Source organism: Alosa alosa, chromosome 1, assembly GCF_017589495.1.
Source record: "Alosa alosa isolate M-15738 ecotype Scorff River chromosome 1, AALO_Geno_1.1, whole genome shotgun sequence".
NCBI lineage: Eukaryota > Metazoa > Chordata > Actinopteri > Clupeiformes > Clupeidae > Alosa > Alosa alosa.
Genome location: NC_063189.1, coordinates 12753413 through 12775978, shown reverse-complemented (window position 1 = coordinate 12775978; position 22566 = coordinate 12753413). Strand labels below are relative to the sequence as shown.

Below are 22566 nucleotides of genomic sequence, written 5' to 3'. Positions count from 1 at the left end.
AGCCTGGACCAACATCCCTGCGATGGACCTGGACCAACTTCCCTGTGATGGACCTGGGTCAACTTCCTTATGATGGACCTGGACCAACTTCCCTGTGATGGACATGAAGCAACTTCTCTGTGATGGGCCTGGACCAGCTTCACTGTGATGGACCTTGACCAACTTCCCTGTGATGTACAGGGACAAAGTTCCCTATAATGGGCCTGGAATAAACAAAGCAGACAAAATTATTTTGCAGCTTATTGTATAAAGGTTTAAACATGGCAAATTTCTCAGAAATGTAGCAAAAAAGAAAAACAGTCTAACGACAACTGACAGATTTGTATTGCCTATTAGCAAGCTATTTTTTGTATTTTACCTAGCCTAGCAGCTAACATTAGCACTAATTACCATGGCAACAAGATTGCTAAATGAGCTTCAAAGCTATATCAACTATTGGGTCTCTTCTTGGTAATAGGCTAAAGCAGTCACTTTTGTTTGTTGTACATCTTCCAGGAGTGACCACCATTTTGGTCCTGGACAAACATGACAATGTGGGTCCTGGACCAACATTGTAAAGACGGTCCTGGACCAACATTGTAATGACAGTCCTGGACAAACACGACAATGTGGGTCCTGGACCAACATTGTAAAGATGGTCCTGGACAAACATGACAATGTGGGTCCTGGACCAACATTGTAAAGCCGGTCCTGGACCAACATTGTAATGACGGTCCTGGACAAACATGACAATCTGGGTCCTGGACCAACATTGTAAAGATGGTCCTGGACCAACATTGTAATGACAGTCCTGGACAAACACGACAATGTGGGTCCTGGACAAACATGACAATGTGGGTCCTGGACCAACATTGTAAAGACGGTCCAAGACCAACATGGCAATGTCGCTCCAGGACCATGTACAAACAAAAGCTACTGCTTTAGCCTATTACCAAGCTACTGTACATTAGTAGTCCAAAAGTGTGCTCCTTAGCAAGTGAACTAACATAACACCGGCTTGGCACTTCATATAGTTGCATGCTGCACCTACCTATTAGCAAGCTAATTTGGTAGCATAAATTTATGTTCCCTAGCCTAGCCTCTAACATAATAACAGCGGCACCAAGATTGCTAAATGAGCTTCAAAGCTACTTCAACTACTGTATCCCTTCGAAATAAGTTATTTAAAAGATGCATACATGTAGCCACTGAATTACCTATTAGGAAGCTAATGTATTACAATAAATGTATGGTCCCTAGCCTGGCAACTAACATTAGACAAACATGGAACCAAGTCAACTAAAACGAAAATAAAAAAAATCTAAGGTGCATATATTCAGATTCCACTCGGAATTACTTTATTTTACAACTATTTTACACACAAATATGCAAGGACCTACCTTTATTTAGATTTTTATTTAGAAATTGGTGATCTACTGGTTGTTTCTGGAGGGAAAGACTCACATTGATGACATCACAAGGCTGTGATTGGTTAAAGAGTTGTTGGTCCAGGACCATCTTTAGAATGTTGGTCCAGGAACAACTCTTATTTGAACAAATCACGGTCACACATACTTAGAACATAAAGTGAACATATGGTGATGTTGATAACAGGGAAAGTGACCTACATTTAGTTATGATAAACATATCAACCTGAGGTCATACATTTGGATTTTACATATGACTTTGCTTTGCTGTCTCTCCCTCTCTCTCTCTCTCTTTGAGTTGTAACCTTGGTGTCATGTGACATTACTCCAGAGGAGGGGCTGGGCAAATAATGTGTCGAGGGAAGTGTTTCTTTGAGTTTGTGACTGAGTTAGTGAGGCTGAACTGAGGTAGAGTGTATTCAGGGTTGATTCCAAACATCATCTATCACAGGTGACAATGGCTCTGACCTGTTTTCTGCTTCTGGTTTCTCTTATAGGTGAGTAGAAATAATGAAAATTTTCATGACTGTGATCTTCAGGTGCACTAGAGCGAGACCTTGTGATCATGACGTTGGAGTGGGTAAATTCTGGTGACACATATTGCTGTCAGACTAATACACATTGAAATGAATCTCTTATAGGCAGCACCTCAGCAGATGTCATCAAATCAACTAAATCAGATGAGAAGGCATTGGAAGGAGAAAATGTGATGCTGTCGTGTGACTACACAGTTTCAGCATATACTCTACAGTGGTATCGCCAGTATCCCAGATCAGCTCCACAGTTTCTGGTGCTCACTGCTAACATGGGTGGAGATAAGAAATCAGCTGAAGATCAGCGAATATCTGTGAGGGTGAATGAAGAGAAAACTCAAGTCTCTCTGCAGATCTCCTCTGCTCAAGTCTCTGACTCTGCACTGTACTACTGTGCCCTGGCAACCACAGTGACACAAAACCACAGACTGCTGTACAAAAACCTTACAATGGGTTTGAGACATGCATGTCAGTTGTAAGAAATTACAACTACATTTACTTCAGCAACACTGACACCAGATCGATTTGCAATTAATAACTAGACTGCATTTCCGGCGGGAACTGCGAAAGTGTGCTTGCCCTGGTCCGGTCAGCAACGTGAGCAGACAGTGGCATACGCTATGCTGAACCTGGCTTGATCCAGGCATTGTAACGGTGCCTTTCAGTGTTGGAGCAGTGGCAATATCCCAAAAGCTCTAGGAGAGGGCTATTCAACTATTGGCTTGCGGGTTGAATGTGATTTGTTGGATTTTACCTTTGGCCTGCCTTCGAATTTAGCTTCTATGACTGAGATCAAATCAATAAAATAAAATGACAGCAGTGATTGGCTGCAAAAATAAATAATGTCACGTGTCTTGCGCCTCTCAAACTGGGCTATCAGGTAACCTACAGAGGAATTGAAATTATGAAATATGACCAAGGCATTAAAAGCTACTTGTTTGTCAGGATACTTTTTTCACTGATTTATTTAAAAAAATATGAGCTATGAGTGTGAATGTTATATATTCCATCCCACAAATTATGTTTTACTGGTTTATTTGACAAATAATCTATATGGATTTGCTCTATAAAGACCGTATGTCTGTTTGGGATTGTTTTGTGAGCCTGGGGTTGTTTTGAGAGCCTATTGATGTAGCCTATCTCAGAATAAAGGAATACTTCATATTACTCTAAACCACCGTCTGTAAATCAACTGTATACTACTGTCTACATTGCACTATATTTCTTGACCTGTCTCTGTATGTTTCATCACCTTTCTATACTTTGCCTCACATTGCAACACAGCTCAGATCTTTGGTTGCTATGAAGGCCAGTCGTTCTAAATGGATGGTTGCTATGGCCAAAGGCCAGTTCTATCTCTGCCGTTGTCAAGCGGGCATCTTAACCTTATCTTATTTAAAACATCTCTATTTTACTTATCCCACTTCCATACAGTGGGTCCCATTAAGAAGTGGCCACTTAATTTGCGCTTACCGTGATTCACACAGCAGCATTAATAAATTAATCTGTCACCATATGCCTATGCTTACGTTTGCAAAGAAAACATTTTAATTTGATCCACATGAAACGTTACATTTCATGTACATGTTGACAATGAGTAGGCTAGTTTTGGTTGTTGGTGGTGTTATTGCATCCCTTAGTTATGCCTACAATGCAAGTTCCCTTAAGCTGTCACAGACGTAGGTGCTACTGTACTTTTAGGGCTAAAGTGCTTCGTGAATTACTGTTAGTAAAAAAAAATAGCCTAAAGTTACGTGTGAAGTTTTAGTGCAAGCATCTCATATCAAATGACCATGGCATTATGCTAAACAACATAAATCCCAATTAGCAACATACATCTCCTCCCTATAGCTAGCCACACAAGAAATGAATGATACTAAATCTCTGCTTAGCATGCTTCTCCGCTTAGCATTCTAATAACAGAAGGGGCACATTTATGTTGACCACTACAACATGACTCATTATGTCTGTAACGTTAACTGTATAAAACACTTACTTTCATAAAGGACGCACACCATCCAGCACATGGAAACCGATATTTTAGGTTCTTGGCCACAAACTCAAAACGTGTCTCTCTGAAGCCCTGTTCTAGAATCTTTGCTCTGAAGGCTCTCCATGCTTTTAGGAAAACAATCTTTTTATCATAGTTCCCTCTTCAATGAGCGATTACCAGCTCGTTTTTGTAACAGAGATAGCTGTTTATTGTCCCTAGGTTTACAGAAACACCTATTCATATTAATACGTAGCCTATGGAGTGCTGCCGACCACTGTTCATTACATGGCCCAGAATGCCTTGCATGTCTTTACAACAAAACAACACAGTAAAACCTAAATGCCCGTAAACATATGCATTTGCATACTTGTAACATTTTTAATAATACTCTCCCATCATGATATGTAACAATAATGAAAAATTTAATTTGAATACCGTCAATGTGAAAACAATTCTATTATGTAAGCTATATATAGCTACTGTTCTCCTTATTATTACATTTCTTAAGTCCATACTATCCCATGGCAGAGCAAGGATTTCATGATTGGGCAAGGTTACCTGGACATTATGTCTGCTCTAAGACATTGTGCATACATGGGAGGCATTGTCATAGAAGGTAAATGGTGAAAAGGTGAATGGTGTGAGTTACCAAATCCCGCAGGTGGTTTGCCAAATGATGGAAACTTTTGGAATATTTCTTTTTTTTTTTTTTTGCCCATGCACCCTCACACTGGAGTCCCCAGTTCATATACAAAATTTGGTATCGATATGTGACAGTGTTCCTGAGATATGGACGACTTCCTGTTTCAGAGCTTCGCCGCCGATTTCGTTTGGCTGTGACGGGCAAACGCTTTTGAAAATCAAAAATCCTTCCGCTAACATTTGTGAGGCTTGGTCCAAGGATAATGTACATCAAGTTTCGTGGCGTTCGGACCAAATTTGTGACCTGTGAAAATTTAGTTTCGCTTTCTGTTCAATCCAATATGGCGGACGAACGGCACGCCCACCTGACGTCATCTTCGCGACCAACTTACACCGGTACTGACCGGACGTTTTAAAGTTGGAACGGTGTCTCTGTCTCAAAGGGCCTAGGCGCTAGGGCTGACAAAAAATTAGGGAGACGGGAAAAATAATAATAAAACTTAAGAAGAACAATAAGTGTGCTGCTTTGCAAGCACACTTAATTAGTCTGGCCACTATCAGTTCACATTTGATTTGCAAGGGCCATAATCAGCAGTGAAATTAAAATTCAATTGGTACATTAAACATGTCGGGCAAACATGTCTTCTTCGTGCAGTTGTTTACTCAATTCAAAAGAAAATACTTGTCCATGTCGTAATAATGACACGATCATCCCATCCACTGGTTGTGTTAAACAGCATTCTATCCATACTCCTCCTTAAGTTATCGTATAAATCCCATCCCATACCGTAGAAGCAGTGGTGATTGGGTTTTCAGTACATTGGAGGATGGCCAAATGGATCTGCAGAGCATATTTAAATGTGCTCAAAGATTTGTCTGGGTTCACCTAGGCTACTGTCCCATTACTGACCTATACATTTTGGTTTAAATATACACAGGAATAACGAAAAAAATGCTGACAGAAATGTCTCAGCAACGCTTAATTCTTATTTATAATATGTGAACCAGCAAACAAGTATATTGATCTAAAGTCCTCCGTCTGGGTCCCAAGAACGGCACGCATGACAAGAAATGTGTTATCAACGCGGCATGCGGGGGGTGTCGTGAACATGTCATCAACATGAGCAAATGTGCACAGAGGAGCATACCACCTCCTTCAGGCCCTAAGGGGCACTTTTCTGTCTTATGTAGCAGAGATGCACAAGAGGAGGAGTTCTGCAGACGCAGTGTGATGTATATGAGGGATGTTTTAATGACAGTTGTTATATGTTCATGTCTATACCAGTGGCTCCTGGTGTAAAACATTGCTATGCTGTCTCTTCTGTTTCTAGTTGTAATGTTCACAGGTATGCTTGCAGTTATTCAGCTAGCTCAAAATTAATAACATACATTACACTGTGATTATGAGTATTTAATTATATCTAATTCCTTACCTTTTTAGGTGATAGTTTACAAGATGACATTACTCCAGCTTCTAAAGAACACATCGCTTTAGAGGGAGGAACAGTTTCTCTCTCCTGCACATACAAAGTTGGTGTACAAAATCTGCAGTGGTATCGGCAGAATCCAGGATCTAAACCAGAATTCATCATGATGTTGTTTGAATCTGGCGATCCAGTGAAATCAAATCGTGCCTCTGGTAAAGTGTATAAAGACTCTAAACAGGTTCATCTGAATATCTCACCTGCTGAAGTCTCAGACTCTGCTGTCTACTACTGCGCTCTGAGGCCCACAGTGACAGGAACACCAGCTGCACTGAACAAAAACCCTCCCAGTTTTTAAACAAGGGCACAGACAACCTTCTTTATGGCATTATTGTCTGTTTCAAGCATATTCATAATCTAAATGGTGTAATTGTATGCCTGCAAAAAAGTTGGGACACAATTTTAGTAAAATAGATTGCTATGATCTGCTAAATTTTAAATAGAGAATAGTACAAAGGCAACATACCCACAGTCTGTAAACATTTTGGGGGGAATTCTCCCATACACGTGTAAAGGCGGGATTTATTTAACATAAAAACAGACTGATCCACCACCTCGTCAATTTAGAGAGATGTGGAACGAGGAACGTGGACTTTCTCAGTGACCTTCTGAATGCCATTTAAATTGAGAAAGAACACAAATCAGTCTTTGATTTTGAAAAGTAAGGATGGTGAAATGAATAGATTGACCTGCCTACAGTATGGTGTGTCATCACATAACCTCACACAGATTTGACTTCGTAAAATTTCAGTTTTGCTTTGTGGTTTGTTGATGATGAGTCAAGACGCGCTTGAGGTGTGTAGATTCATAATTTAAAAACTCACTTTTGAGAAAAAAAAGTTTAAATAGCAGCTGCTTTTCATAATATCAATGTATCTATGCTAATGAAGCTGTAGACAACATGTATTATGCTGTCTATGTTCTTTTTGGAAATAAATATAGGTTTACATTATTTGCAGATCATCACATTTTGCTATTATTTATATTTTACACAGTGTTCTTCCAACTTCTTTGGAAAAGGGGCCTATAAATTATTGTGTGATATTTAAATTGTTTTGTGCTAAAATTATATTCATAACATGATATCCAAGTTCAATATATAGTTTTGAGTGAAAGTAGTAATGTTGATTCAAAGTTGGACACTCATGATCAAAGACACGACATTAAGAAACAATCTGTGTAATTAAAGGGTGTAATATGATATACAAATTGAAAGGACAATGTGGAGAACTTAGAGTGGAAAGAGACTGATGAGATACAGGTCCAATTTATTGACAACCACATTTAGGATTTTTAAGCTCAACAATCGTATTCTATTTCTAGACTATTTCTGAGCTCAACCCCAATCAGCTTTCCTGTTTCCTCCTAAACTTTGGATTACTGTGCAAATTTATTTTGATGGTATGCATACGGTCAGGACAGATACAGAAATCTGCCGTTCCCACCAGCCTTCCAGGTTGCATTTTGCAGTTCAGTGTTCCAAGCTGGAACACACTACAAAAAGGAAAGAAAATCTTTCATGTTAGCAAGCTTCTAACAGTAAGGCTCTGGGTGATATTTGCAAGGTTTGCATGAATTTAGCTAGCTAGCTCATAGTTTTAGACCAACACTCATATAATGCTGATTTAAAACACCACTTGGAGTCTAATCCTTTCTTTTTTAGTGCCATGAGATATGATTGGATATGCTGCCGATCTGCCGGGTAATCCTCTATGGCATAATTTTTTGCTCCAGCAGCAACCACAGCTGCAGAGCTCACTAAGTTATTAAGTGACTAAAAGGTTACTGGGTCATAAAGGTGGGTTTGTTGAATAATGTGAAAACACACACACACACCCACACAAATAATGTTACTATGTTATTATAATAAATAGTTGCATTGTATGGGAATGTTGGAAATGGAAATTGTTGACTATAAAAAACTTGCAACACTTCAACACTCCAACTGATTTTTGGAGTGTTTTGTAAATTTATAAAAAATAAAAGACTGAAATATTCCATTTACATAAGTATTCAGACCCTTTGTTATGACGCTTGCAATTGAGCTCTGGAGCATCCTACTTCTATCAATAGTCCTTGAGATGCTTCTACAACTTGATTGGAGTCCACCTGTGCTTAAATGAATTCACTGGACATAATTAGGAAAGGCACACATCTCTTTATATAAGGTCTCACAGTTGATGGTGTATGTCAGAGTGAAAACCAAGCCGAGGTCGAGAGAATTGTCCGTAGACCTGCGAGACAGGGTTGTGTGAAGACACAGATGTGGGGAAGGACACAATAACATTTCTGCAGCACTGAAAGTGTCCAAGAGCAAGGTAGCCTCCATCATTCTCAAATGGAAACGTTTGGAACAACTAACAGTCTACCTACTGTAGATCTGGCCGCTCAGCCAAACTGAGTAATCTGGGACGAAGGGCCTTAGTCAGACAAGTAACCAAGGACCCAATGGTCATATGAATGAGATCCATAGTTCTACCAGAAAGACTCAGTAGACAGAATAGAATCAGTTAACAATTTAATTAGTAAAGGAACGGCTTGGATACAAGCATGATAAAGAGTCCTGAATAGGTAACAGTCTTTGGCGTAGGCCCCGTCTAGGATCCGTCCAGCAATGAGCGGCTCTCGTCTCCTGCCGATGGATGAAGGCAGGGGCGGGGAGCCTACCCCCCACGACGAGACGGGGACCAACTGGTGGCGGTGGCTGAAAGAAGATGATGTGGTAGGCAGACCATGCCCGATTGACGTGAACTGCTGGCAGAGGTGGCTGGAGGGGAGGTGGAGGGGACGTCAAAGTCAGTGTACTGAGAAGCAGAAGCGGTGTTAGGTGCAGGGGCGGACCTGCCATTAGGCATGGTCAGGCAATTGCCTGGGGCCTCGGCCACCAGGGGGCCTCGTCATCCCCATATCGTTTTTCGTTTTTTTTTTTTTTTTTTTTTTTAAATAAATGATCACCGCATCCAAACAATATATTCTAATCCACAATAAAGATTGAAAAAATATTTTGCCTCATGATTGCTCATAAACTCATCATAAAATCAAATGACTGCAGGTCCGCTTCCTGTCACCATAGCAGCAACTAGCTATCTGAACGAGGTCTTGGTGAGGTGTGGAGTTGAGCGGTTGACAGCAGCCATGAAACGTTTCCAGAGTGTAAGTGATAAAAGAAAAAGAAAAAGGGAGGAGGAAGAATTTAGAAAGAAATTGCCTAAATTAACCAACTCCTTCCAGTCGAAGAATTCTTCCACGGAAGAAAGTAATTTGGACAGTGATGCAACAACATCTGCAACATCTGTTGAGCTGGGTGGTGTAGCTAATGCTAGCTGCAGCAGCTGTGGTACTGATGCACCACCACTGGCAACTTGCACTACACATTCTTCTACTGATGATGATGATGATCTGAGTGAAACAGTCGTGAGGGACAAGATCACTGTCACTGCTGAAGTCCGCACTGGTGCTGTTGGTGCTGCTACGGACACCATTTCAGTAGCAGAAGCTTTGGGTGCAACACTGCTGAAGTCCGCACTGGTGCTGTTGGTGCTGCTACGGTCACCATTTCAGTAGCAGAAGCTTTGGGTGCAACACTGCTGAAGTCCGCACTGGTGCTGTTGGTGCTGCTACGGTCACCATTTCAGTAGCAGAAGCTTTGGGTGCAACACTGCTGAAGTCCGCACTGGTGCTGTTGGTGCTGCTACGGACACCATTTCAGTAGCAGAAGCTTTGGGTGCAACACTGCTGAAGTCCGCACTGGTGCTGTTGGTGCTGCTACGGACACCATTTCAGTAGCAGAAGCTTTGGGTGCAACGAAACCAGTAACGTGAGTAGCCCTAACACGATACAGTTATCAGTGACGACCCTGTGTTATGGCCAGGCACCGTAAGAGATGCAGAGCGAGTTGAAATCGTTAAAAAAGGCCCTGTGCAAATTAAGAACTTTGAATTCCCCAAAAATGCAGATAAACCACCCAGAAGATTCACGGTTGAACATTATTACATGACCATGAAAAATGGAGAAAAAATAAACAGAAAATGGCTAGTTTATTCGGTCAGTGCAGACGCTGTTTATTGTTTTGGATGTCGTCTTTTTGGAAGATCGAACACCTCACTTAATTTGCACGCACACTCCCACTCTCTCTCTCTCTCCCTCTCTTCTACACATAGCCTACACAGACAGACTCTCAAACATAGCTACATAGAGTATATTCACACACAGAGACCCCAAACCCCTAGCCTACACTCTCTCTCTCTCTCTCTCTCTCTCTCTCTCTCTCTCTGTCTCTCTCTCTCTCTCTCTCTCTCTCACACACACACACACTCACACCATTCATAATTGTAATACTTTCAAAGGTTTTTACTAATGTTTTTTGATTGTCATCTATGGCAATAAATATTTGTTGTATTTGAGTATGCCTCAGCGTCCCATTGTTACAGGAAAAAGTGTGTTTTAGTTTTACGGTTGTGGTGTGGGGAGGGTTGGAGGGGCCTCGGGATCCTTTGCCTTGGGCCTCAAAGTGTCCAGGTCCGCCCCTGGTTAGGTGATAGTGGTACATATTTAAAGAGCCCACTGAATTCCTATAGGCTAGTGCTGATTGAATGAGTGAATGATCAGATTGCAGGGCTTTCCCGAAAGTAGGCAGCTAAGATTGGCTCCGTGTAAGCATGGGAGGAGTAAATGCTACACTACAAGTCTTCATAGTAGAACTTTCGCTGAAGCTATCATTTCCTTTGAGAGGATGAGAGAGGCTTTACGTAAGAAGGATAAACATCAGTGCAGCTCAGTGCCTGGTTTCTTCCACACACACCGTTGGGAATTGTGGCCAAACAGTTCAGTCCTCATTTCATCAAACCAGATGATTTTACTTCTCATGGTCTGAGAGTCGTTGAGGTGCTTTTTGGGAAAATGGCTTCTATCTGTCCACTCTATAAGCCTGATTGGTGGAGAGCTGCACTGATGTTTGTCCTTCTTTACGCTTCTCTCATCCTCTCAAAGGATCCACACAATATACAGTTCAACTATACTATATACAGCTCAACTATAATTCTATACATGAATCATTTCTATATGTTATTTGATGCATAATTTGCAGGGGTGAAGGGAATCATCTGTTTTTTCCCACACCCACAAACACACCTCTTCCCGAATAGAGCTCTCAAAACATGTCCCCGCACTCCTTTGCGTCACTGCCCCGGGAGTGCAGACCTCTACAGTATAATAATGCGCAATATCATCAGTGAAACACATATACATTTTCTATCGCAAACAATCTATATATTAATCAATAATATTTTTTAAAGAAGTATATTTACAAACCACTATACCCGGCCCCTGTTAAAGTTAAAACATCAACTGTGGGAACTGTAATCAGTGTGTAAAAGTACATTAACAGTCCTTCCCACATTCTTTTTTTTTTATATATATCACCATGTCTACATTATGCTCTTACTGTCCATATTTAATGCTGGTCTCTCGATTGTCTCCTTGCACTGTTGCACTGTTGGACTTATTACACCACCACCATGACACACACTCTCATAGAGTACCTTACCATGCATACTGAATCACAGGGTCAGTCCCTGCACTGCTACTGCAAGCACCTCATGCTTATGAGTACATTCAAGTGGATCTTTATCATACTTTGTATGCTGTGTGCTGAAGACTGTTTGTTTTATTTTGTGTATTTTGTTTTGTATCTGTTCTGTAAGTGTATGTTGTGTGTGGTGTCTAAGCTACTGAGACCTTGAATTTTCCCTTGGGGGGTCAATAAAGTATCTATTCTATCTATTGATCTCTTTATCTAATGCAATGCATCAAACTGTGGATTGACAGTGGTTCCAATTTACCAGAAGGTGGCAGCATTTCCTCTTTCATCATAGAGATGCCCAAAGGCCTTTACTCATCTCCTTCCACCACTTTGTATTGAGAAAAGAAGAAAATGGACACACCCTCAGTAAAAGCAGAAGGACTCTAGTTTGGAGCTTATTTGAACTCTGGTGTGCAGGAGTGTCTGCTGGAGACACCATGATTTTCTCTTGTTGCTTACTTTTACTCGTCTTTTATTATCTGGGTAAGTAAAGTTATATTCAATTCACTACATTCAGTTTCTATGTTACAATTTTACATGTGTACTCCTCCCCATTTATTATTGTCTTACTGTTTCTTGTTTTTTTCTTCTAGAATGCAGAGCTGAAGACAGACTTGAACAACCAAATGAAATGTCTGCTTTGGAAGGTGGACATGTGACCCTTCAGTGCAAATACATCACCGAAGATCAATATCCATATTTATTCTGGTACCAACAAAAGCTAGAAACATCCCCTAAATTTATTGTCAACAAGCTTACCTCAGGCAGAGGTCAAACTGAGAGCGAATTTGAGAAAAGATTCAACGCAAGCATCGACACTAGCATAAAGACTGTTCCTCTGTCGATCCAGGACCTGCAGATATCTGACTCTGCTGTGTACTACTGTGCTCTGAGGCCCACAGTGATGGGAACCTGTTCAGCACTGGTGCAAAAACCATTGGCCCATATACACTGAGCAGGAGTTTGCCTACTTACCTTTAAGGCAAGGTTTTTGCTATTATATCTGAAAATGAAATGTGTTTCACCTTAAACTTGTACATGCATGGAATATTCATGACACAATGATAGTTACTAATGATAAAACACATCTTATAATGGCACAATTTGCACTATACAACATTACAACTTCACTGCAATTAAGAAATATGTATTAATTAATGTGCAGGAACTCTGCCACATGATTTGTTCGCTTCTGAACTGTGTTGTTTGGGTCACTGTTGTTAGGCAGTGACTATGAACTGTAAGCTATATGTTCAGTGTAACAGCCTCACAGACAACTAGACAGTTCAATTGAGGAGGAGCTGACATGACACAAACCCAACAATGGTCTTCATAAACCATAAGGGGGTGGGCATTTGCTGCACACACTGCTGAGCTGTGAAGCTGACTGAGTTTACTATGCTGCTCTATTCAGTGCTACTCTTCATAGCCCTTTCAAGACATTTTCTACATGTTATTATGACCGCTGCGCAGCAAAGGTTTAGTCAGATTTATTTTTTTATTTTTATTTTTTTTCCCTTTTTTTCAACAACAACAACTCTATTTTCTTTTTCACCAAGGAGGAGTTTGTTTGAATCTTTAATGTAATCCTTCAATCAGCTAACTGTATCAAGAAGGTGTGACACCAAGGAATGGCTCAATGTATTTGACAGCTTCTAGATTTGGCAATGTTAGGAAGACCTTTTGTTACAATAGAAGCCACAATATTGAGTTTAATTCTTGAATTGACTTACCTGCATTATGTGTATCTATTATTATGACCGCGCAGCGAAGTCAGATTTTAGTCAGATTTTTTTTTCCAATTTTTTGTCAAGGATTCCCGGGACACTGAAAGACCGGGGTACACGAAACTTGGTGGGCATGTAGCCCCACATGGATAGCATGGAACCATTGTTTTTCGTTTTGATCTGTAGCCCCCCCGCTGGACTAGACCCCCCAAAAGGAGGGTAGGGCAGACACAGTTTTCTGTGAATATCTCGAGAACCGTAGGGCCTAGGAAGACCACCTTTTTTGTATGTTGGTCTTAATGGGCCATGTCAACCCATCCCATTACCACTCATTTCATGTATAGTGCCACCTAGTTAAAAATGAAAAAGCAAAAAAGTAGGTGTTGTAATAACAATATCTCTGGCTGACATGGTCAAAACTGCACTAAAATTGAAAGTGTAGGATCATTATGACACCCTCCGAATGCATGCCAAGTTTAGTTGACTTTACAACATAAACACGTGCACGCACACGCACTCATGCACACAATTCAAGAATTTCTCAGAATTATGAACAGGCAAGATGGGGGTGGGGTTGTATAAAATGTATTTTACATGTGAAATCTATGAACTAATCATGTTTTGGTACTTGTTGTCTAGCAGATACCGTATCAGTGAGAATTGAGTGTTCATAATGCAATTCAGTGAGACAGTTAGAATCCTATATGCCTTTCACCTTTTGTTTTTAGCCAGCAGCCAGAACAGCAGATACCCTGACTTTGCTGAATTACTGAAGCTAAGCAGGCTTAGTTAGTACTTGGATAAGAAACCTCCTTGGAAGAGTAAATTCCTGCTGGAAGCGGTGTTGGTGGCTGGCCAGTAGGTGGCACTCTTCCCTGTGGCCAAAAGCCACCAAACAAATATCAATTCCAATGTCCTATTGCAGTGACAGGGACACTGTACTGCAGGAGATGTTTTCCTTTGCATGAATGTTAAATTGAGGTCCTGACTCACCATGGCACTTATCGCAAAGAGTAGGTGATCCCTGATTTGCTTTATTGATGTACACATACATAAAGACACACACACAGGCACACACACACACAGGCACACACACACACATACACACACACAAACACACACACACACACACTACACATGCACACACACATACATGCACACACACAACACGCACAAACACGCACACAAACACATAAACACACATACACACACAAACACACGCACACACACACACACTCAAACACAAAAAAACACACACAAAACACATATACACAAAAACAACCACACACTCTGCACACACTCAATTACAAACACACAAAAAAGGAACAAAGTAGGAAATGAACACAATTTGACAAGCGTGACTTATTTTTCTGGAAAAAATGTGCTGGACTGGGCGGCGGTCATATTTTGTTCATCTAGTTTTTTTTTGTCACAATGCTCACAGGTAAACATTCTTTGTGTACTTACCTAATGGCTTTTAACATTTGTGTTGTGACTGAGAGTGACTGAGTTACAACGTTTTTTTGTGATCAACTGTTTATTGAGTTATATAAACATGGAGGGGGGGGGGCAGTTAAATTAAATTATATATAAAAGCATACACATAATCATGTAAAAAACACGAGTGAAACCAAAAGATAAAAATGCAAAATGATAAAAAAAGAGATTTTCACATATATTTTACATTTATATTTTTATATTTTATACAACAAAGCAACTCATTGCACAGGGGATATGAGATATTTGACCCTGCATATTAATGCCTCCTATGCCATGAAGCCCACAGTGATGCAACTCCCATCTGCTCCATATAAAAACATTTGCAGTAGTACAAAGCAGTCCTGAAGTATGTGTTTCTGCCTTTCTTTCTGGTTGTTCTGATATGACCTTCATCTTTAATTCAAAGGTTTCATGGTACATTTATGTGAATATGTATATGTATTTCACAAATGTAATATTAAATGTCAGCATGATGTCTTAGATACTGTTAAGGAAGTGGCCTAATGCCCCACTCTAATGGTTGTTTGCACGTTCGCATGTTGCATGAGTTAATTAATCATGAAACATCATTAGAGACAAAATAATCATTCTGAGGGTGATTTTTTAAATGACATGCAAACTATTTCAGTGTTTTTAATTACAACATCGTTTCATGTGACAATGTGACAATGTGACAATGCTACTATGGATACATACACACATAGTGAGAATGTTAATCAGCCACAAGCTCTACCAATCAGTGTTCAGAGTGAGGCCTTCCTGAATGAAGGTCATGTGACTTATTTTAGTCCCAGTAACTCAAGGAGAGGCACCTCAGAGAGGTTTGTTATTTACAGAACTAAGAACATCCTCACATCATCTAGCACAGCATATTCCACATGGAGATAACACTGTTACTGGTCCTCATTATGACAACAGGTGAATTCAAATGAAAAGCATTGGTTGACACATAGTATTGTACGCATGATCATTTTCCATGTCGTAACTCTTTTCTGAATTCTTCACAGACATTGTGGCTGATCACATTACTCCTGCCAACTCCAACATAAAAAATCTGGAAGGAGATAGTGGAAAGTTGCAGTGTTCATATGACACTATCAGTGACTATGTTTACCTTTACTGGTATAAGCAGTATCCAAATGAAGCACCTCAGTATATACTATACAAAGGAGCTCGATCTTACAGTAGTCGTAGTGATATCCCTGACACTCGGTTTGATTCCATAACATCCAGCACATCTACTGAGCTCATCATTAAAGTTCTGTCTGTGGCAGACACAGCTCTCTACTACTGTGCCCTGAGGACCCCAGTGATACAAACTCACTGACAAGCTGAACAAAAACCTAAATGCAAATTATAGTTCTTAAGATAAGACAGGTCAAAGTAATCTTCCCACAGGGTACATGATATCACACCAACATAACACAATTCTCTCAAATCAACCCTCAGAGTTGTGGTCACACCTGGAGCACACTTTAGCATGGGTTGATTAACAGGGCCAGCTGTGAAAGTATACACTTCAGACATAAGAGTGTGTAGACCTATTAAGGTATAATTTTAAATGAAAGTAGATCTTGATGAACGTGTGCAAACAAGGTTAATTTAGAAAGTAAATATGATGAACTAGTTATGCCAAGACCGTGCCTATGGTATATAAATATAGACTAATTACTTGTAACCTCTCCAGTGCATGGAAGCAGTCACTACCATCCCACCAATCAAATTGTTCAGAGCGGGACCTTCCTAAATGTATGTGGTAATTTATTACCAACCCATGGAGAACAATTGTCAAATGATATGCTGCAAGCCATATTATAATGATTTATTGTATACTTTGCTGGATACTATGCGAATAAAACTTCAATCTTCAAATCTTTCACCCGTGTGACGTGAATACACGTTGGGCTATCCTCGCTTGAAAGGAGAGAGTAGGCCCAAAGCACCGGTCAGTTCTCCTGTTCATCGTGTGTGTGAACAATGGACAAATAGGGTGAAGAGTTATTTGGTAATGTTATTCTTACAAACTTGTTTAATCTGACTCCATTTAATTAATCATTTTGAATCAATTACCAAGTAACTAGTTTATCAGCTATGACAGATCAGATACCAAATAATAAGATTACAAACCCAGAAATAAGGGAGAAAGAGAGGGATAGAGAGAAAAGACGAGAGCTGGAGACTAAGATGGAGAGAGAGAGAAAGGCTGAGAGTTCAGCCTAAGCATCCCCCATCAGTCATTGTAGAAGAGAAAGAACAGAGTCCTCTCACTAAGTCACTCTGGTTTAAACTTTGGTTTAAACACACGTTTTGCATCGATTTGGCTGATCGTCCAAACGAATCCTGTAAACGCACTGCCTGAAGACACACTTTTTTGAAACCTGGTCCCAGGGTGAAAAAATTCGAAAACACCGCCCTTACGTGTTTGATTGGACGGCGAAACAGCGTAGGCTACTTGCGTATCGATGATGTCATCACCACACCTTAGCTGCCCTCGACTTGACACTCATTATAGTATTGTCTAGCAATACTAGTTTTCATACATGACATTACCTATGATTACACTCAGCCGTTAAATATCACAACTGGTGCTGTGCAACGGCAATAGCTTATCATGACTTGGTGAACTGAACAGTGTTTTTCCCATGTGTTTTCTGGAGGCATACTAGCTATTGTCAGTGACTGACATGAGAGAACTAGTCAGCAGTTATTAGGGAAGTGCAGTTTTAAGTTTAAATTAATTTGTGCGTAGTGTCGGTGTCATTCATTTATTTTACATGTATTACAACATAAATACATAAAATGCATTCAGTCTAGTGAAGATATTCACACAGATGTAAATTGCCTACAAAAGGCATCCGGTTATGAAAATGTCTTTTCTGTTTCAAGAACGCAAAAGGCTGGCAAAAACACTGGTCTTACAAACTCTCGCAGATATTGTGGTTGATCAACTTAGAACTGCTAATTTATTTCAGCAACACTGACCCAGTAGCCTGGCTGACACCAGACCGATTTTCAGTTGATAATTGGTCTGGACACTATCAGTTCACATTTGATTTCCATGAGGCATAACCAGCAGTGAAATTAAACTTCAATTAAACATGTCAGACAAACATGTCTTTCTTCTAACTATGTGTTGTGTTAACTATTTGGTTGTTAGTCCCCCCTTCATAGAGTAATTATTAGGCCCTATTGGTCGGGCATTTATGGCCCTGAAAGGGAATATGTGTGCTCGCACAGTTCGGGGCTACTTCAAGAATCTCCATATAGAGTGCTGCTGTTCACTGGGTGTTTGAATAGGATCACTATCACTGAGTTAAGTTGTTGGCTGACTAGGACACTATAAAGCACACAGGTTAAGTTGTTGTTGGTGTTCCGGTAATTAGTTGTTTTGCATTCTGTCTTTCAATCATTCTATGTTGTTTTTCATGTATTTTAATTATTACTTTTTAAACCTTTTTAAACTATTGCCCTTTTATACTTTTATGTACTGTACTATCGATGACGGCGTATTAGGGCCACACATGAAGAAAAATATATGTTTTTGCCATGACAAGATTAAGTTGTTTAATAATGACACCATCAGCCCAGCCACTGGTTGTGTTAAACAGCACTGCTAACCATACTCCTACTTTAGTCATCGTAAAAAGCTCATCCCATGCCGGAGAACCGGTACTGTCCCATTACTGACCTATACATTTTTGTTTTAAACATGCACAATAAATGCTGAAAGCAATGTCTTTACAACACTTAATCCTCATTCAAAATATTGTGGACAAGCAAACAATTATCTTGATCTAATGGCTTTGTGATATGTAATGAACACAGGAATATGTGAATATATGTTTTAGATTCTTTATTGCAGCAAGGCTCTGGGGGCAGCAGATGTAGTTGTAAGCAGCTGTGTGATAGGCCTGGTATAACCCTGCGTCTGTGTCCTGCGCCCGCGGCACGTGACGAGAAATGCGTCATCAACACGGCATGTGGGGGGTGTTGTGTGCCTCCCAACAATTGTGACCCCGAGTCAATGACTCACATCTCCGAGGCGCACAAATGTGCACAGAGGAGCATACCACCTCCTTCAGGCCCTAAGGGGCACTTTTCTGTCTTATGTAGCAGAGATGCACGAGAGGAGGAGTCATGCAGACGGAGTGTGATGTACAGTATATGAGGGATGTTTTAGTGACAGTTGTCTGTCATATGTTCATGTCTATACCAGTGATTCCTTGTGTAAAACATTGCTATGCTGTCTCTCCTGTTTCTAGTTTTAATGTTCGCAGGTATGCTTGCAGTTATTCAGCTACCACAAAAGTAATAACATACTCATAATCACAATGTAATGTATTTCATTATATCTAATTCCTTACCTTTTTAGGTGACAGTTTACAAGATGACATTACTCCAGCTTCTAAAGAACACATCATCGCCTTAAAGGGAGAAACAGTTTCTCTCTCCTGCACATACAAAGTTGCTGTACAAAATCTGCAGTGGTATCGCCAGAATCCAGGATCTAAACCAGAATTCATCATCATGTTGTTTGAATCCAACAGTGATCCAGTGAAATCAACTCCTCCTCATCCTCGTGCCTCTGGTAAAGTGGACAAAGGCTCTAAACAGGTTCATCTGAATATCTCATCTGCTGAAGTCTCAGACTCTGCTGTCTACTACTGCGCTCTGAGGCCCACAGTGACAGGAACACCAGCTGCACAGAACAAAAACCTTCCCAGCTTTTAAACAAGGGCACAGACAACCTTCTTTATGGCATTATTATCAGTTTCAAGCATAATCTAAATGGTGTAATGTTATGCATGCATTATACAATCTATTTTCCAAAAATGTTGGGACACTGTATATAATAGATGATCTGCAAAACATGTAAACCCTACATTTAATTGAGAATAGTACAAAGGCAACATACCTATCGTTGAACAGTCTCTAAACATTTTGGGAACTGAGGAAATCAGTTGGATGGGGTTTTGGATGGAATGGCCCATTAGAATAGATTAGATTAGATTCAACTTTATTGTCATTGTGCTACTACATTGGAAACTGTCATGGTCCAAACTTACAAAGTACTACGACAGTTTTGGGAAACAGTCGTAACTTACAATACATGTTGGTTAGTTGAGTGATGCATCGTACCACGTTAGTAAAAAGCTAACCTCAGTAGTTGTACGGGAAACACACTCCAGAGTGTCAGGGCCTACTTATCTGCAAGAGCAGAGATGACTAAGGGGAGGGATCATGTGGGTGAGATGTGATGTAGCCATGAGGGAGTTAATGCTGTATACTCCAGTTATAACTGTCATATGTTTATGTCTATACCATTGACTGCAGCTTGAGTGTAACTTACTATAATACCATGCTCGTGCTGCTATTTCTGTTTTTATTCTGCATAGGTAGGCTTGCCATTACCTTAAACTTAGAGTTGTTTTTTCTTGAACAAGATTACTATTACTGTATATATCTTCATGCGTAATGTTATTTTAATCCTTACTTGTTTAGGTTACAGTTTGCAAGATGACATCACCCCAACCTCAAGGGCAATCAGCATCACAGAGGGTGAAACAGCTTCTTTCTCCTGCACATATAGTGCCATTTCAATGAACAATCTGCAATGGTTTCACCAGAATCCAGGACATGAACCAGAATTCATCATTCTAATGATGGCATCTGTTGATTTTAAGGTGGAATCATCTCCTCCTCATCCTCGTGCCTCGGTAAAAGTGTACAGAGACTCTAAACGGGTTGATCTTAATATTTCATCTGCTGAAGTTTCAGACTCTGCTGTCTACTGCGCTTTGGAGCCCACAGTGACAGGAACACAACCCACACTGTGCAAAACCCTCATGACTTTCTCTAATAAACAAAATTCAAGAATTCAAAATATGTACTACTTGAATGAACGTTGGGATGGGCCTTTCAATTCAGTGGAATCTTCCTCAGCTTTCAGAAGAGCAGTATAATAATGTACAATATCATCAGTGAAACACATATACCTTTTTCTATTGAAAACAATCTAAAAATTCATCAATACTATATTTTCATGAAGTTTACAAACCACTGCACTCTGTTCTTGTGACAATGTACAGTAATTAAAACATCAACTGGGAACATAGTTGTAATCAGTGTATAAAAGCACATTAACAATCCACACATACAACCCTACCATAAACTCTACTCCAATGCAATTAATTATCAATGGGCTGAATATTCATATTTGAAATGAGTTGAAATGTCATGTACTAATCTATTGGTGATTGTATGCAACGCATCAAACTGTGGATTGACAGTGGTTCCAATTCACCACATGGTGGCAGCATTTCCTCTTTCATCATAGAGATGTCAGAAGCCCTTTACTCATCTCCTTCCACCACTTTGTATTGAGAAAAGAAGAAAATGGACACACCCTCAGTAAAAGCAGAAGGACTCTAGTTTGGAGCTTATTTGAACTTTGGTGTGCAGGAGTGTCTGCTGGAGACACCATGATGTTCTCTTGTTATTTACTTTTACTCGTCTTTTGTTATCTGGGTAAGTAAAGTTATATTCAGTTCACTACATTCAGTTTCTATGTTAAAATTTTACATTTGTACTCCTCCACACCTCTTATTGTCTTACTGTTTGTTTTTTTTTTTTTTTTTTTCTAGAATGCAGAGCTGAAGACAGACTTGAACAACCAAATGAAATGTCTGCTTTGGAAGGTGGACATGTCACCCTTCAGTGCAAATACATCACCGATGATCCATATCCATATTTATTCTGGTACCAACAAAAGCTAGAAACATCCCCGAAATTTGTTCTCAACAAGCTTACCTCGGGCGGCGGAGGTCAAACTGAGAAAGAATTTGAAAAAAGATTCAACGCAAGCATCGACACTAGCACAAAGACTGTTCCTCTTTCGATCCAGGACCTGCAGATATCTGACTCTGCTGTGTACTACTGTGCTCTGAGGCCCACAGTGATGGGAACCTGTTCAGCACTGGTGCAAAAACCATTGGCCCATATACACTGAGCAGGAGTCTGCCTACTTAACTTTAGGACAAGGTTTTTGTTATTCTATCTGAAAATGAAATGTGTTATAACATTATTCAACAGCCATACAAAATCACCTTAAACTTGTATGAGTGGGATATTCATGACACAATGATAGTTATTAATGGTAACACACATCTTATAATGGTGCAATTTGCACTACTTATGCAACATTTCAACTTCACTGCAATTAAGAAATATTTATTCATTAATGTGCAGGAACTCTGCCACATGATTTGTTCACTACTGAGCTGGGTGTTGTTTGGTGAACCTTACAGAGAACTGCATCAAAGCACCACTGATCTGGCTTGTTACTGCATTTTGAACATGGAGAGATCACTTGTACTGATTGTCCATATGACAGCTACATTTCAAAGGCATTTAGCTATACCAGTTACACATAGTCCATACACACGCAAATGTGCTTGGGCATATGATCAAAATGTAAAGAAATATATTCTGTTCTTGGGGTGAATTACATTATTTTTCTGCCAAGAAACTCAGAAGTAGGCAGTGACAATGAACTGTAAACTATATGTTCAGTGTAACAGCCTCACAGACAACTAGTTCAATTGAGGAGGAGCTGACATGACACAAACCCAACAATGGTCTTCATAAACCATAAGGGGGTGGGCATTTGCTGCACACTCTGCTGAGCTGTGAAGCTGACT

The 22566-nt window shown here is 40.0% G+C and overlaps 1 gene segment (V, D, J or C); it reads left to right on the top strand.

Annotated features, from left to right (window-relative positions):
- The first annotated feature begins 19085 nt into the window (after positions 1 to 19085).
- LOC125305459 lies at positions 19086 to 19597 on the top strand. The segment is given in 2 exon segments: positions 19086 to 19143; positions 19239 to 19597. Coding segments are annotated over 2 exon segments (396 nt in total).
- Positions 19598 to 22566: the final 2969 nt, after the last annotated feature.